The sequence below is a fragment of the Jaculus jaculus genome, chromosome 6 (assembly GCF_020740685.1).
Source record: "Jaculus jaculus isolate mJacJac1 chromosome 6, mJacJac1.mat.Y.cur, whole genome shotgun sequence".
Lineage (NCBI taxonomy): Eukaryota > Metazoa > Chordata > Mammalia > Rodentia > Dipodidae > Jaculus > Jaculus jaculus.
The window spans coordinates 51,729,307-51,744,624 of NC_059107.1; the positions used below are offsets into that span (position 1 = coordinate 51,729,307).

The 15,318-nt window shown below is 36.4% G+C and overlaps 1 protein-coding gene across 3 annotated transcripts in view; it reads right to left on the bottom strand.

Moving 5' to 3' along the window:
• Positions 1-15,318, bottom strand: part of Ctnna2 (catenin alpha 2) — a 1,209,750-nt gene that overhangs the window by 55,052 nt on the left and 1,139,380 nt on the right. For all 3 annotated transcript variants that reach the window (XM_004660539.2, XM_004660538.3, XM_045151911.1), the window contains one exon: positions 6,688-6,801. In XM_004660539.2, the coding sequence (XP_004660596.1) occupies positions 6,688-6,801 (114 nt within the window). The remainder of the gene's footprint in view (positions 1-6,687; positions 6,802-15,318) is intronic.

Genomic DNA, 15,318 nt, shown 5'->3' on the forward strand with positions numbered 1-15,318 from the left:
AGACTGTGGATGGTACTTTGATCCTTCCTCTGGTTCTGTCATTCATATGTTTTTCAGAAGAGACCAAGATAGCATGACTAGGGGAATCTAAAGGGTTTTTTTTTTTTTTTTTTTTTTTTTGTTGTTGTTGTTTTTCCCCAGTGAAAACCCATTCATTGAACAAGTGATTCAAGATGTATGTTGTTTTTTCTCAAAGTGCAAGAAAGCCTGAATGGTGTTGGTTTTTACATTATTTTATAATCACCTTTGCCATTAGTTTTGCTTAATTCACACAGTGATTATACTACTTAATGAAAAGGGGAGTGATGATTCCAGAGTCCAAAGTCTATATGACTACCTATAAGTAAAAGATAAATGTGATTTTTTGTGGACATGTAACAGAAGTATGGTATAATTTATGGATAACATAACATAATGTACTTGAACACTATAATCCTAGTGTCTTCATTAATAAGGGTAGAATCTTGGCTCAGAGAGATTACTTCAATACCAAATGTTACATAACTTATAAGATAGAGGAGCACAGTTAACTAGAATCACTCTTAAGCAGTGTGTACATCCACATCACCATATGGCCATGTACACTTGTACAGGGTCTCCTGGCCCAGTGGGCAAAGGCTACTGAAATCACAGCACTGCCAACCAAGCCATGCACTTTTGTGCTGAAACTTCATAGAATAAAGAAAGAGGCATCTTTTTTCTCATTTGCATTAACACATTCTCAAACCAGTTGCTACTTAGCCATTGCATCTTCTTACCGAGGCATCATTAATTCATAGAAGCATATAAGTGATTTCATAAAGTATCGGTCTGTGTAGATAAATTACAACCATGCTTAAAGCTATACTGGTATAAATACTATAGTTAAAATACTTAACAGGGTATCGTTTGAAAAACATCTTACAGTACTTTTACGAAGTTTTAGACAGTATATAATATATAAGAGTTTGTCATGAATTCATATTTGTGGTACTGTGTTAATTCCATTTTATTTTTGATAGGCTTGGATTGACAGAAATTACTTTTTTTTTTCTTTGCAGCATCCCCTATCCTAGATTCACTTGACCCTCCCATATAAAAGAGCTAATCATGGGCTGGGAAGATGTCTTTGCACTTGCCTGCAAAGCCTAACAACCAGAGTTCGAATCCCTAGGATCCAAGTAAAGCCAGATGCATTGAGTAGTGCATGCATGTGGAGTTCCTTTCAAATGGCTGGAGGCCCTAGCATGCCCATTCTCTCCCATCTATCTGTCTTCTCTCTCTGCTTGTGAATATATATTTTTTTAAAGTGTGAAAAAAATAAAAAGAGCTAATCGTGTTTTATTTAGACAAGTTCAAAGGAACCATTATGAAATCAACTGATTAGATATTTTCTTTGTAGAAATAAAAGCCAAAACTTGGAAGATGACTAGCAGACACCAGGTTCTGCACTCATTTCTGAGAGAGAACAGTGTGCCTTTCATTGCTCCAACAAGGTGGATGTCTGCACTGAAGGATGTTGTGATTTAAATGGTCTTTTCTGCAAGAGTTTTTCTTGGTGAGTTTAACTGAGATAATCAGATATACCCTAAGTGTGGGTGGCACTATTCCATGGGCTGGATTTCAGGACTGGATAAAAAACAAGAGTCAGCTGAGCATAAGCATTCATTGCTCTCTGCTTGCTGAAATTGGATGAAATATGATCAGCTGTTTCATGTTCCTGCCACAGTGTCTTCCTCACCATGAGAGATTTTTGTCACTTAAAACTGCCAGCCAACATAAGCCCTTCTTCCTTTAAATTCTTTCTTGTCATGCATTTAGTCATAGAAAGAAAAATAATAATATAGGTGTACAATTCTATGTCAATAATAACACTTGAACTTCCTCTGTTGATTTCATCCCTTGAATATAAACACTCCTGCTGTGTTACTGATTTCTCATATTGCCCTATCCCTGGGCCCTCAGTGTGTTTCCAAATGGTAGAGACCTTCACATCCTGCTCAGAGTTGAAGCTTAGTAAGTATCTTCATGGACTGCTTGAACATGTTTATAATTACTACATCAACATCATTCAAGAGAAGTCAACAGATATATAAGCAGTTTATAAAGATACAATTCTGACAAAAATCTGGCTTCATCAAAGCATAACTGTGAGGAAGATATTATTTTGATTGGGGTTGGGTACTTGACCTGCATGACACACTTAATGGAGTATGACATGGGTACAAGTGTCATTACATCTGCTTCTGCTTATGTAGCTGCCAATGAGCTAAAGTCTTTTCCTGAATTTTCTTAAGATGCTTTTAGCTTTTAAAAACTCCTAATTTAATTTTAAAGCAGGAGAATAAATAAAGTATTAAATAGGGGTTTTATAAATTTCATTACTGTCAGAGTGTGAAGTAAATTGAGCAGTTGAGATAATTGTTCCATTAATTCAGGAAGAAACACCCACAATTGCCTAAATTATCCAGTTTCTTAATATTAAGTAATCTGGCTAGCTTTCCCATGAATGGTGACCTTAAGCTGCCAACAATGATAAGTCCTATGACACATTTTATAACTCAGTTCTTCTGACATCATTATGACATATAAAGATGTATGTCACATTTATACACACATGAGATGAGGTATAAAAAGATTAAGAGAGTCATCCCAAAGTCACCAAGCTTTTCCAAGACCATATTTAAAACTTAGGTCTATGTGACCTCAGGTAACATATTCTATCACTAAGGTTAAGAACACAAAGGCTGTCACATAGCAGTATAAACTATGTCAATCTCTGAAGAAACAGTTTAAAAGATGCCATGTTAAAGGTCATAGGGCAAGATAGCATCATACATTACTAGACTGCAAACATCTATTCCCATTCCTTCTCCAACCACCTCAAATATAGAGAAGCAGTAGGCTGAACAGATAAAGGAAATAAGAAATACTTGCATCTCTAGAATTAGAGCACAATGTTGAAGGAAGGTTCTAAAAGTTCACCTTCCACTTTAATATCTTTTGCATTAATTTACATTATTTCAGGATTTTCTCTGAAAAGAAACAAAATAGGCCAGTAGCAGAAAGAGCTATTTGTGGGAAGACCTAATGCTTCAAACATATTGTACGTCCTTCACAGTTTTGACCAGCTTATTACCCTTTGTGGTTGAGAGTTCCACCATCTATCATCTCCACCACCCAATGCACACCTTATTTCTAACTTAAGAGCTAGAATTCTGTCATTATATAATCCAGGCTGATGTGGGCTCATTCAAGAAGTGAAGCTGTTTGCTCAAGTTAATCACACAGACCTCAGGATGGACCTCAAAGACAAATGAACAAGTGCTCCATAAAACAACTTTGTTCTTTACTACCTGTGACCCTGCTCACATTCCATGCTAAAGAAAAAGAACAAAAGGGTGAAGATAAATGACGAGGATGATCCATCTGAATTTTGTTCCCACACATTGACTAAATGTCTAATATTAAGGGGTGTACAGATGTTCATTCAGACTCTATTCTTCTTAACTGATTATTCATGCCATCTTCACAGGAGAGTAATTATGAAGCAAAACAAGGATTATATAAAATGTCTTGTTCTTTTACAAAACTAGGAACCAGGGTTGTTACCTATACAGAGATAAAGCCAGTCAATGAAATTAACTTTGAATTGATTAATATTGGGATGAATTATACAAACTTGTCCTTTATCATTGATATAAAATGCTGGCTTTACTTAATTTTGGAGATGAATTGGCTTGATTAATTAGTTTTTTATCATGCCAAGAAGATTCTGGCTTAATGACGTTCCCAATTTTCAACATTTTAGGGAAGATTAAACAGCCTAGAGAATTTTCAAAGTAGGTTTAGTCCTTTTTTAAATGCAGTTTACTGTCCCAGTATGTGGTCAGAAGGGACATCTTTTTCAAAGAATAATAATTATCAGAGCCAACTTTTAGTGAGCACTTACTATGTGACAAATACTATCCTTATTATAAGTCTACTGCTTACACTTTACAAATGATGTGTTTGGAATTCAGGGAATTCAAGCAGTGTATAAGCTCAGTGCCTTTCATTAACTCTATCACTTACTAATAAAAACTAAATTTGGGGGGCTAGATAGATGGCTAAGCAGTTAAGGTGCTTGTCTGTGAAGCCCAATGACCCATGTTTTCAACTATCCAGATCTCATGTAAGACAGTTGCACAAGGTGATGCAAGCACACAAGGTTGCACATGGGCATAAGGTGGCACACCCATCTGTAGTTTGATTACAGTGGCTGAAGGCCCTGTTGTGCCAATGCTCTCACTCTCAAAAATACTAAATTTGTCAAAATCAAAGCCAATATATTTTTCTTTCTCCCTCCTTCCCTCTCTCCATTCCATTAGTTAGGGATCAAGACCAAGGCTTTGTGCATGGTAAGCAAGTTCTCTATCACTGAACAACCAAACCTTTGGTATTGTTTGAGCTAGGGTTTCCATATGTATTCCAGAATGACCTTGAACTTATGCCATTCCTCTACCTCTACCTGCTAAGCCCTGGGAGTACAATTGTGTATCGCTATACATGGTGCCACCTGATATTTGATATTCTATCTTTTACATTCATATCTCTCCTATATATCTCCACCTATAATTACAGTCATCTGATTTCAGGATAAGGCTATCAAGGCCTGCAGTATATAAGACAAATTGGATTTTAAGTTCAAAGTCTTTTTGAGTTATCTTGATTTTACTCTCACATTTTTTTTCAAAATTCCTAAGATATTATGTTCCTTCTGGGGTATCCTAACCACCCCACATGCCCAAACACTTCCATCTCAGGCTTATACTACTATATTTTATTTATGCTTATTGGCATAAATTCATTATGTACAGTATGGTGTTCCATACAGATAATTTCTTTCAAATATATAATATACTTTTAACATATTCATCATCTTATTTTTTCACTTTAGTCTCTCATCCTCTACACCCCTGTAAGTAGTGTATTCTCTTCCACTACCTCCTTTCTGCTTTCATATATATCCAGAAAGTACATACTTTGATTCTTTTTTTTTTAATTTTGTTTATTTTTTATTTATTTGAGAGCGACAGACGGACAGAGAAAGGCAGAGAGAGACAGAGAGAGAGAATGGGCGCACCAGGGCCTCCAGCCACTGCAAACGAACTCCAGATGCATGTGCCCCCTTGTGCATCTGGCTAACGTGGGTCCTGGAGAATGGAGCCTCGAACCTGGGTCCTTAGGCTTCACAGGCAAGCGCTTAACCGCTAAGCCATCTCTCCAGCCCCATACTTTGATTCTTTATAAATAAATAAAACTCCACTGTGCATATAAAGACAATATTTTCTTTATTTATTCATCTGTTGAGAAACCTAGTTGATTTCATATCTTGGCTATTGTGAATAGTGCATGGTTGTACAAGAATCTCTAGAATACATTGGTTTAAAGTCCTTGGGGTATATTCCTAGGAGTCTTATATATAGGCTATATGCTAGTTCTATTTCAGTTTTTTGAGGAATCTCCATACAGATTTCCATAGTAACTGTATCAATTTACTACCTACCATCAGTATATAGTGTTTCCTTTTTCCTCATATTACCAGATTTTTTTCATTTGTTTTCTTGATGGTAGCCATTATTTTTTAAGTGATTTTTATTTACATTTTTAAATAGTATTTAAACATATATCTATATGTACATGACTGCCACACTAGTGATTATAGCCATTCTAGTTAGGATGAAACATAGTCTTAACATGGTTTTAACTTACATTTCCCTGATACCTACAGTTATTGGATATGCTTTCACTTGCTTATTGCCCACTTGAGCAACATCTTTTGAGAGCTTTTTCTTTCTTGGGTAAAACTTAACACAGAGGATTAGAATATCTAATTTGTCATTATGCCAATGTATGAAAAGCTTAACCTTTAGAAAGAGGACATGCCACCCTCTTATGTAATCACTAGGAACTTCATTAGCCACAACCTATCTATGTTACATACAACTACCCTGTAGGAAATACAGCCAATCTTATCAGTCCAACTCTCAGATGTTCGTTGAGCCACTTATATTAGAAGACCATGTCATGAAGTATTAAATTCTCAGGAAGAGATGATACTTTCTGCTTATTCTTAATTTATACCTTGAAATCACATATTAATAGTATTTCTAGAATTTCTTCTTTCTATTACATGACAGAAGCTGTGATTCTGATAACTGGTGGGCTTGGGGGGAAAAGTTCCCCCTATATTTAATAACTTTATGGCAATATAGTCTTAAATATCAAAGAGTGTACCCAAAACTATGAGGCAATAATCCAACCAATATCAAAGTGGTATTCTAATTCCTCATTTGCCTTCACTTCTTGTACATAAATAAACTTAGAGACTTGACTAGGGACAATCGAGATTGTACAAAGAAAAATTTGATTATAGTATCCCCTGTCTAGTCATGACTCCCCAACCCAAAAGAATACATTATTCATGTCCGTATTTACTTCAAACCAACAGCTAAATTTGAACTTTAGAGGAAGAAGATGATTCCAAGGATTCAGAGGCAGATAAAGTCACTCCTACTGTGGAAAAAAAAAAAAAAAGTGCATTTCTCCCGACAAGTCTGAGCCATGAATCTCTGGGCTCTCAATATCCATAACTCAACAGTATTCTCTAGCCATTTAGGTGAGTTTACCCCTATCTAGTAAACCAAAGTCTGAAGGTGCACTCACCCGAGCACTTTGCCCTGCAATGAGCTGGTCATCCTCAGTCTGAACGCTCGTTCGACTCCGCACATCATAGTCCTCCTGCTCAAAGTCAGAATCATCCTCCAGTTCTTCTGGGGTCTAAATGTGAAGAAAAATGGTACAAAAATATTGAATTTTCTATTCAATGTTAAGTTGATAACCTTCACACCTAGGCACACACTTTGTCACAAAGGCTAAAAAGCCACACACAAAAAAATATAGCTATAGTATGCTCTATACCAAACTGCTATGTGGGTGTAAATTGGCATCAGCTGAAAAATGATGTAAATGATCCTGCCCTAGTTTATCTGCTTAAGGAAAATGTGTTTTATTAATTATTTCCTCTGGCAGGTGTAGCAAATCTAAATTTGATTTTTAACACAATGTGATTTTAAATTTTCTTGTGTATTATTTCTCCTCATCCAAGTCTATTCTCAGAGAAAAATTAACTGTAATCAACAAAACTTACTTATACTTTGTCCATAATATCACTGTTGCTATAATCTAGGTCTTCTGCTCACAAAAGGCAGAATGACTACTAACTTCTAAGCCTATGTCTAGATTGCTGAAGGTTTTGGTTTGGTCACTAAGCCACTAGCTAAAGTGATTATGATCCAGGCTCCAGAGTCAACACTGCCTCAGTTTAGATTCCAGTGTGACCCAGTTAAGAAAACTGTCTCAACCCTCTGAGTTTTAGCTTCATGCATCCTACCTTTCATCAAAGTCAAGTAAGCTTTTTGCTCCCTCCTTTGTAAAGAACTCTTCAATTGTTAGAGCCACAAGTTGGGACATTATGCACAGAAATATTGCCTCTTCCCCATAACTGATGGCTACCTCCACAATGCATGATCCACAATCCCCAACAAGGTGGGTCCCTTCAGAGGAGGGAGAAGGCTAGTGATGATACCAACATGGCTATTTGTACACTGAACATGTACATAACTAATAAAGAAAAATAAGAATACAAAGAACTCTTCAAAAATTGCTACCTCCAATTTTTAGAATACCAATATAATCTGTGTAGAGTATCAGCTCAGAGGAGACATCTTTAAAATGTTCACCACCATTGCTTAAGATTTTGTAATGCATCAACAAAACTTTAATGTGAAGTTGCCAATAAATATACACTATTGATGATTAGATAATTCTTTTTATACATACTATCAATTTCACTCAGATCATCAGAGTGAACTAAAGATCCTTCCATATTTACAGATGAGAACATTTATTTACAAATGATAAAAAATCAAAGTTCAAGGATGTTAATATGAAAAGGCATCAGTGGAGATTGCAGAACATATATCCTCTGCAAATTGTTTCTTTGTACTTAGCAGAGACCTCTACCAAGTCTCTAGTTTTCAAAAGAAAACTCAGGCTACCAGTGATCCTGATGATATTGTCCATTTCTCTTCTAAAAGGCAAGTTTTTATTCTATAGATGTCATTGACATCCTTATTCACATCAATCAGGTACGGTTATTGATGGAGCTTGGCACTTGAGGCAAATGGGCATGGAAAAGGGTTGCTGATGCCAGTATCAGAATTATGCCTAGTAATTTTCCATGTTTTGGCATATCACTCCTGTTTTTCCTTCACTTTCCCCATCAACCTTATTAACATTCTCTCAGTCATCTGCAGATGCTCAATTTTGTTTCACAGTGATATTAAAAGAGCAGGACAAAGTAGATTCTTTCTTGTATTCTGTCAATTAGAGTGGGGGTAAGAGAGGCAGAACCTGGGTTAAATAACTGGTTATGTTTACTATAGACAGAGACAATATTCTCTGATCATTCATCATTTTTTTCTGGAATGTACTGAGAAACAATTACAGCAAGTTGGTAAATTCTGCTGACATATGAGATGACATGATTACAGGCACCTTTCATCATTAGAACTTGAAAGAGAAAAGGAAAATGGGAACCCTCACTCAATGAAAAGAAAGCAGACTGTGCAAACATTTCACAAATCCAAGCATTTAGAAGGTAACTCAATGACAAATTTAACTTGGTGGCATGAGGCTAATGACCACCAGCTTTTAATTAAATCACTATAATTCAAGAACAAAAGTGAAAAAGAACTAAGTAAAATTAAAAATATAAAGTCTATGGACTTGGCTCAGTGGATAAAATTTGGATCTCCAAAACCCAGTTAAATTGCCAAGTGTCTTGTTATATTCCTGCTGTCCCATCTCTGGAAGCAGACACAGGGAATCCCTGAGATTTACTGACTAGCTAGGTTCAATGAAGCACCTCATCACAAAGAATAAAAGTGGAGAGTAATGGAGAAAGATATCTGATGTCAACATCTGGTCTCCACATATATGAAGATGTACCTGGTCACACATGTGAACGCTCACACACACCATCCATATGTCCAATAAGCAAATCAATAAGGTGGTGATTGAGTATGACACTACACATTGACCTCTGGTTTCCACATGCACCCCACATATATGTATGCCTGCATATACACATGCATACTACACACTCATATACTTGTAGAAAAGCCTCAAACAAGTTTGGAAGAAAACCTAGTAGACCTGATTTTGCCTGCCAGTCAGGACTATATGTGTTTGGTAAGCCACTTGTTATTGCCACTTCTGTGTCTTCTTACTGATTAAATGGAGGCAAAAATTGCTATTTTGTCTGCCTGCCTTATAGGACTCCTAAACAAAGAAGTACATAGAATGCTCTGCAAACCATTAAAATGAATAAATCTATAAATGATAGTGGTAATTCTTATGCTTAATAAAACATAACACCTAATCACAACAATAATAGCCAATATAATATTCCACCCACTATGGGACAAGCACCCAGCTATAGTGTTTAATCTTTATAACTTAATGAAATAAGTTTAATCTCTACTTTGTAGATATATGGATAGGCTTAGAGTCACTAAGCAAAATTTCCAAGGTAAAATTTCCATTAGTAAGTGGCAGAAGTGAGGAACAAGTTGAGGGTTTTAGTTGGTCAGGAACCTCTATAAGTTAAAGAGCACATGGAAAACTAGAGTTGATCCACAAGTGGACCTAGTAACATCAGAGCTATATAGTTCATACTGACTTAAGATGAAGACATCAATATCACTTGTGATTTCTTGGATTGGAAGACAGAGATGGAAATTCAAGCCCAGTTCCTGCTCTTGGGGCTCCCAAGGAGGACCTTTCATGAAAACCAAATAGCATCTTAGTTTCCATTGTTACTTGGTTCTGCCTTTCTGTTGGGTCATGAATGTCTTACATGGAAAATAGCACAAAGCCTTTCCCTCAAAAATATCATTCTTCTAAGCCTATGAGTAACTTGTGCCTAATACAGAGGTCCAGGAAGTTCACATAACTTGTCCAGAGACAGAGCATATGTCAGTTTCAGAACAAATTCAATCCACTTGCCTTTTGTCTTCAATCCTTAGAAACACCCTTGATACAAAAGCAAAATATGGGCTGGAGGGATGGCTTAGTGGTTAAGGTGCTCACTTTCAAAGCCAACGGACCCAGGTTCAACTCCCCAGGACCCATGTAATCCAGATGCACATGGGGTTGCACACATCTGGAGTTCTATGCAGTGGCTACAGGCTCTAGTGTACCCATTCTCCCCTCCCCACCTGCCTATTTCTGTATCTCTCTCTCCCTCAAATAAATAAATAAAAATAAAATATTTTTAAAAAGAAAAATAAGAATCTGTTGGATTTGGCTGTTTAACCTGGTCATGTTAGGTGAAAGTATTAAGGACCATTCAAAGAAAAGACTCAAATGTGTATGAGAGTTCTATTGAAAGAGAAAAAGGAAAATGCAGGTTGGCAGGTTTCAGGGCACTGAATGAATGATTTCTTAACAGAACTCCATACCATCAAAATTGTTTAAAAAGAAAGAATAAATTGGGAGCTCTAAAGCCTATATAAAAAAGTCCGTGGTCAGGATTAGTTGGCCGCCAGTATCTCTAGTCTGGGTTACTAGGAAATCTCCTAAATGTTCACCCCGTTAGACTACAGGTACTCTTTTCTCACCAGCATCATGTGAGAGATCTTGTTAACATCTGAGCTATCCCATGCTGCTCCCCTGCTAGGAATCCTCCAACATCTCCCATCTATTGAGTATGGTTCTTGGGGTTCATATGCTCCTCCCTAAGGAACCCCTGAACTGCCATTCCCTCTTCCTGAAACATCTCCTCCCAAATGTCAGCACATCATCTACCATCCTTCGTAAAACCATGCAGGCCTTCAGCTCTATGTCTCTTATAGTTCCTTGATTTTCTTCACAGCACATTTGTCATTTTGTATATTTGTTTATTACTATGTATATAAACTCCATTAGGAATTGTATGTAGAAGAGGTCTGATACCAAAGGACACCTAGTAATTATTTGTAATAATTAGGGTTATCAACTTGATAGAATCTAGCATCACAATATAAACAAAACTCTACACACATCTAGATTATGTTAATTGTGGAGGAAAACCCAACCTAAATGTGGGGTGTATGCCACTCCATTCAATGGTCCAAGTGTTCTGGGCTGTATAAATGGAGAGTAAGAGTTGAGCATGAACAGTCATCACTTTCTGCTTCCTGACTGTGGACACACTGGCCAATTCTGCTTCATGCCCCTACTACCATATAGTCCTCACCATGATGCAACTTTGAACTGGAAGCCAAAGTAAATCCTTCCTTCCTTAGGTTGTTTCTGATTTTGTATTTTATCACAGCGATGAGAAATTCACTCATACAGTATCTGGCAAATATTTGGAAAATAAATTATCAAGAATGAATTAGTATCCTTTCAGATACTAGACTGAATTAGTTCTCATTAATAGAGTTAAGAAAGCAAAGCTAGGAACTATATGGGGACATCTGATTCGCTAAAGAATGAAATCTATTAAGTAAAACTGACATAGGTAGCTTTTAGCATTTCATTTGCTAGTCATGACATTTTGACTGTAAGCGATGAAAATTTAATGTTGTTTAATTCTAAGAAGCTTTTTTATTAAGAAATTTTATAAACTTAGGACAAGCAGGATGAGGAAAAGAAATATTTCTTGGGGACCTACTAAGTATCCAATCTTGAAGTGCTCTTTATTGTAGCTGTGGTAATATCTTCTACATCTGCAGATAATGAAACTTAAATGTGGAGAGTATAATTAGCATGCTGATCATCCCAAATTAGTTAAACTGTAAGTTCTAAATCTTACTGCCTCACAGCATCCTTATGGTCTCAGTACTGTTTTTATAGTGCCTCCAGCCTAAGAAATAATGAAATAAAAATCTCTAACAATTCAGTTGATTAAGTAATTTAGCCTAATCAAATATTCTAGTTCTATGACTTAACTAATATGTCAATTCTTATACCTTGGAATCCAAATGTATACCACTGGTTCTAGAGATAGCTTTTTAACCATAATGACAACCATACACACAGCCTCATACATGTACCATACCAGTAAAAGACAAATGCAAAGCTAATGTCTATGCCATAAACCATATCAGCTAACATTTAACAGGTGAAAGAGATATGTACATATTACACTAAAAGTTCTACAATGCCTTGTAGTGCTCTAACACACTGGTTTACTTTCAGGAAGAGGTGATAATGAACTACAGCCCTTGATCCAAATCTTGTTATAGGACCTATTATTTCCTTGCCCTGCCTTTGAAAGCACAATATATAAAAAGCCAAATGAAAAGATATTAATAACAAATATTTATGGTAGAGATATCATGAGGATCAATTACTATTTTTTCAGATATAGATGCCCTTCCACAAAGACCCATTTACTTCAATTTCCAATAATAAATGCAATATTCTATAAATTAAATATGAACTTGACCCTTATTACTTTCAAATTTATTATCTGTGAATTTATCTCATCACTAAAAATTATCTGTGATTTTTAAAATTAATTTGCTTTTTATTAATTAGTTTTGCACTCAGTGAATACAGTCAAGTTGGTACCATTGTTAGGCTCATCCATGTCCTACCCCTTCCCCCTGGCCCCTCCTTGTTGAGGTATATGGTATGCAGAGATATTTTTCCTACCCATAACTGTGGGATAACTCCACAATGCATGACCCATATCTGTGATGTTTTATCTCCAGAACCAATAACCAGGTTGGAGAGATGGCTTAGCAGTTAAGGGGCTTGCCTGTAAAGCAAAAGGACCAAAGACCCATAACATAAGCCAAATGCACAAAGGGGCAAATGCATCTGGAGTTTTTTTGCAGTGGCTAGAAGCCCTGGTGTGCCCATTCTCTCTCTTAAATAAATTAAAAAAATATGGCTGGAGACATTGCTTAGTGGTTAAGGCATTTGCCTGCAAAGCCAAAGAGCCTTGGTTTGATTCTCTAGGACCCCTGTAAGTCAGACGCACAAGGGGGCGCATACATCTGGAGTTTGTTTGCAGTGGCTGGAGGCCCTGGCGTGACTATTCTCTATTCTCCCTCTCTCTCTCTCTCTCTTTCTCTCTCTCAATAAATAAAATAAATAAAGAAAATTTTAAAAATAAATAAATGAATAATAATTACTTTTTAAAACAAATAACAATGTATTTTTAAGCATGTCCAGACATAGCAAAGTGTAATAATGAGTCACTCAAGTATGCATCCCCAGTAAATTCAAACATCACAGTGCTATGTCTACTTTCTTGAGCTCTCACCGTATAAGACAGTGTCCTTTTTGTAGTCTATTAATGCCATGTATGGTTTTGAGTAGGGAATTTTGCCACACCAAAATAGTGCTGAATGTTTGTGGAACTGTCCAATAATCTCAAAAGCAGTACCAAGGAACTGTTGAATGTTCCCAGTAGTGCTGAATTGTTGCCAAATGTTCAAAACCACAAGTAATCTGCAATGTACCTTACAGAAGAAAAACCAAGAAAATACCTACTATGGATAATCTATGTTCAAGTAGGAGTTAGTGCAGGTGCCTGTCAGTTTGATGCTAACTGATGTGCAGCAATTTTCTCCAAATTGAAACATCCCCTTCTGGAGGGACTCAGTCAATTAGAATTATAACACTTAGGAAGTTCCTGAAACATAGATTCATAAAGTCCCTCCCCAATTAGAACTTCTGGAGAGACTTTTAAACCACATGTCCTACCTACAATTTGTATGCAGCTTTGAACCATCACCCACACTAGTGCGGGCTTTTGGGGCATCCATGCTTCTGTAAGCAACCCTGTTAAACTCACTGGTTCACTAAAGTAGACATTAGTGGAATCATTTCTTTGATCTGTTGTTCATACCCTTTCAGAGTTGAATAGACCTTTACTCATGTCTTCATATAAAAAGTCATGTAACACTAATATATCAACAAAACCTTTTAAGTTACGTGTCTTTGTACAAAAGCACATATGAAACAAGGTTATGTATTGTCAGCTGAAAAAAATATGACTGGAGGCTCATAGGAAACTAACTACATTTCAGCTAGGAGTAATTGTTGAGTATTCATTAATTCAATGTTCAGTGTAAATCTGAGGACATAATTACTTCAGATCAGGAGCTCAATGTATGGTAGTCTACTAAAATTGCCTCTTCCCTTTTTCTTAAAAAAAAATATTTATTGTTTATGAGAAAAAGGCAGATAGAAGGAGAGAGAGAATGGGCTTGCCAAGGGCTCCAGCTACTTACTGCAAACAAACTCCAAATGCATGTGATACCTTATGCATCTGTCTTATGTGGGTTTTAGGAATTGAACTTGGGTCCTTTGGCTTTGGAGGCAAGTGCTTTAAACACTAAACAATCTCTCTAGTCCTCTCTTCCTTTTTTTAAAATGACCTTATAAAGATTTTTAGAAAATCTTTATGTATCTGACCACCAGGGAGGAAAAGTTTCATCAAGAACCAAATGAACGACAGACTCCAAGACAGATATGGGGTCCTAAAAGATGAGGCTGGAATTCAAGATATGCAAGCTCTGTCTATGTATGAGGGCTGCTAGGGCTCTCTGACACCAACATCCCCATTAAATATGTATTGATTGCTGAGAGGCAAGGTGATGGAGGACTTGACCCATCATGGTCCTTTCTGCAGCTATCCTTTCTTTTTCAAAGAGATTTCTTTCTTTTTCAAAACGTGATCCGCACCTTGGCAGAAGGCACACAGCCCGGCTTGCGTGAGAGAAATAGCTCCCCCTTGTATTACCCTCTTTCCTCACTTTGTAAAATGGATTTTTTTTTTTTGTCTTATAAAGTTAATTTGTATTCCAAAATGCTACCATGAAATTTTGAAGTAGAAATGGAGGCATTTCAGTACAGAATGGATCAAGATTTTAAAAACAGTAATTTTGACACATTATACATTTGTTTCTCTTTTCCAAAATTTTAAGTGTTATGAAATCTATGTGATTGGATCACTTGAAGTGATGAGATAGGAGAATATCATTTCATGTGATAATGATATGGCACATTATCTGAAATTGTGTACGTGTGTGTGTGTGTGTGTGTGTGTGTGTGTGTGTTTACAGCTTATGAATGAATAAGTGAATGACAGGTATAAACTTTCTTAGCTTCTCAGATGAAGGGTGTCACAAAAATTTGAAGGCTAACACAGCAGGAAAATGGCAAAAGAGGGAATATGCCTTGAGAATTATAGTAGGATTTAGTGCTGACTGCTTTGAAAACATGATTCTC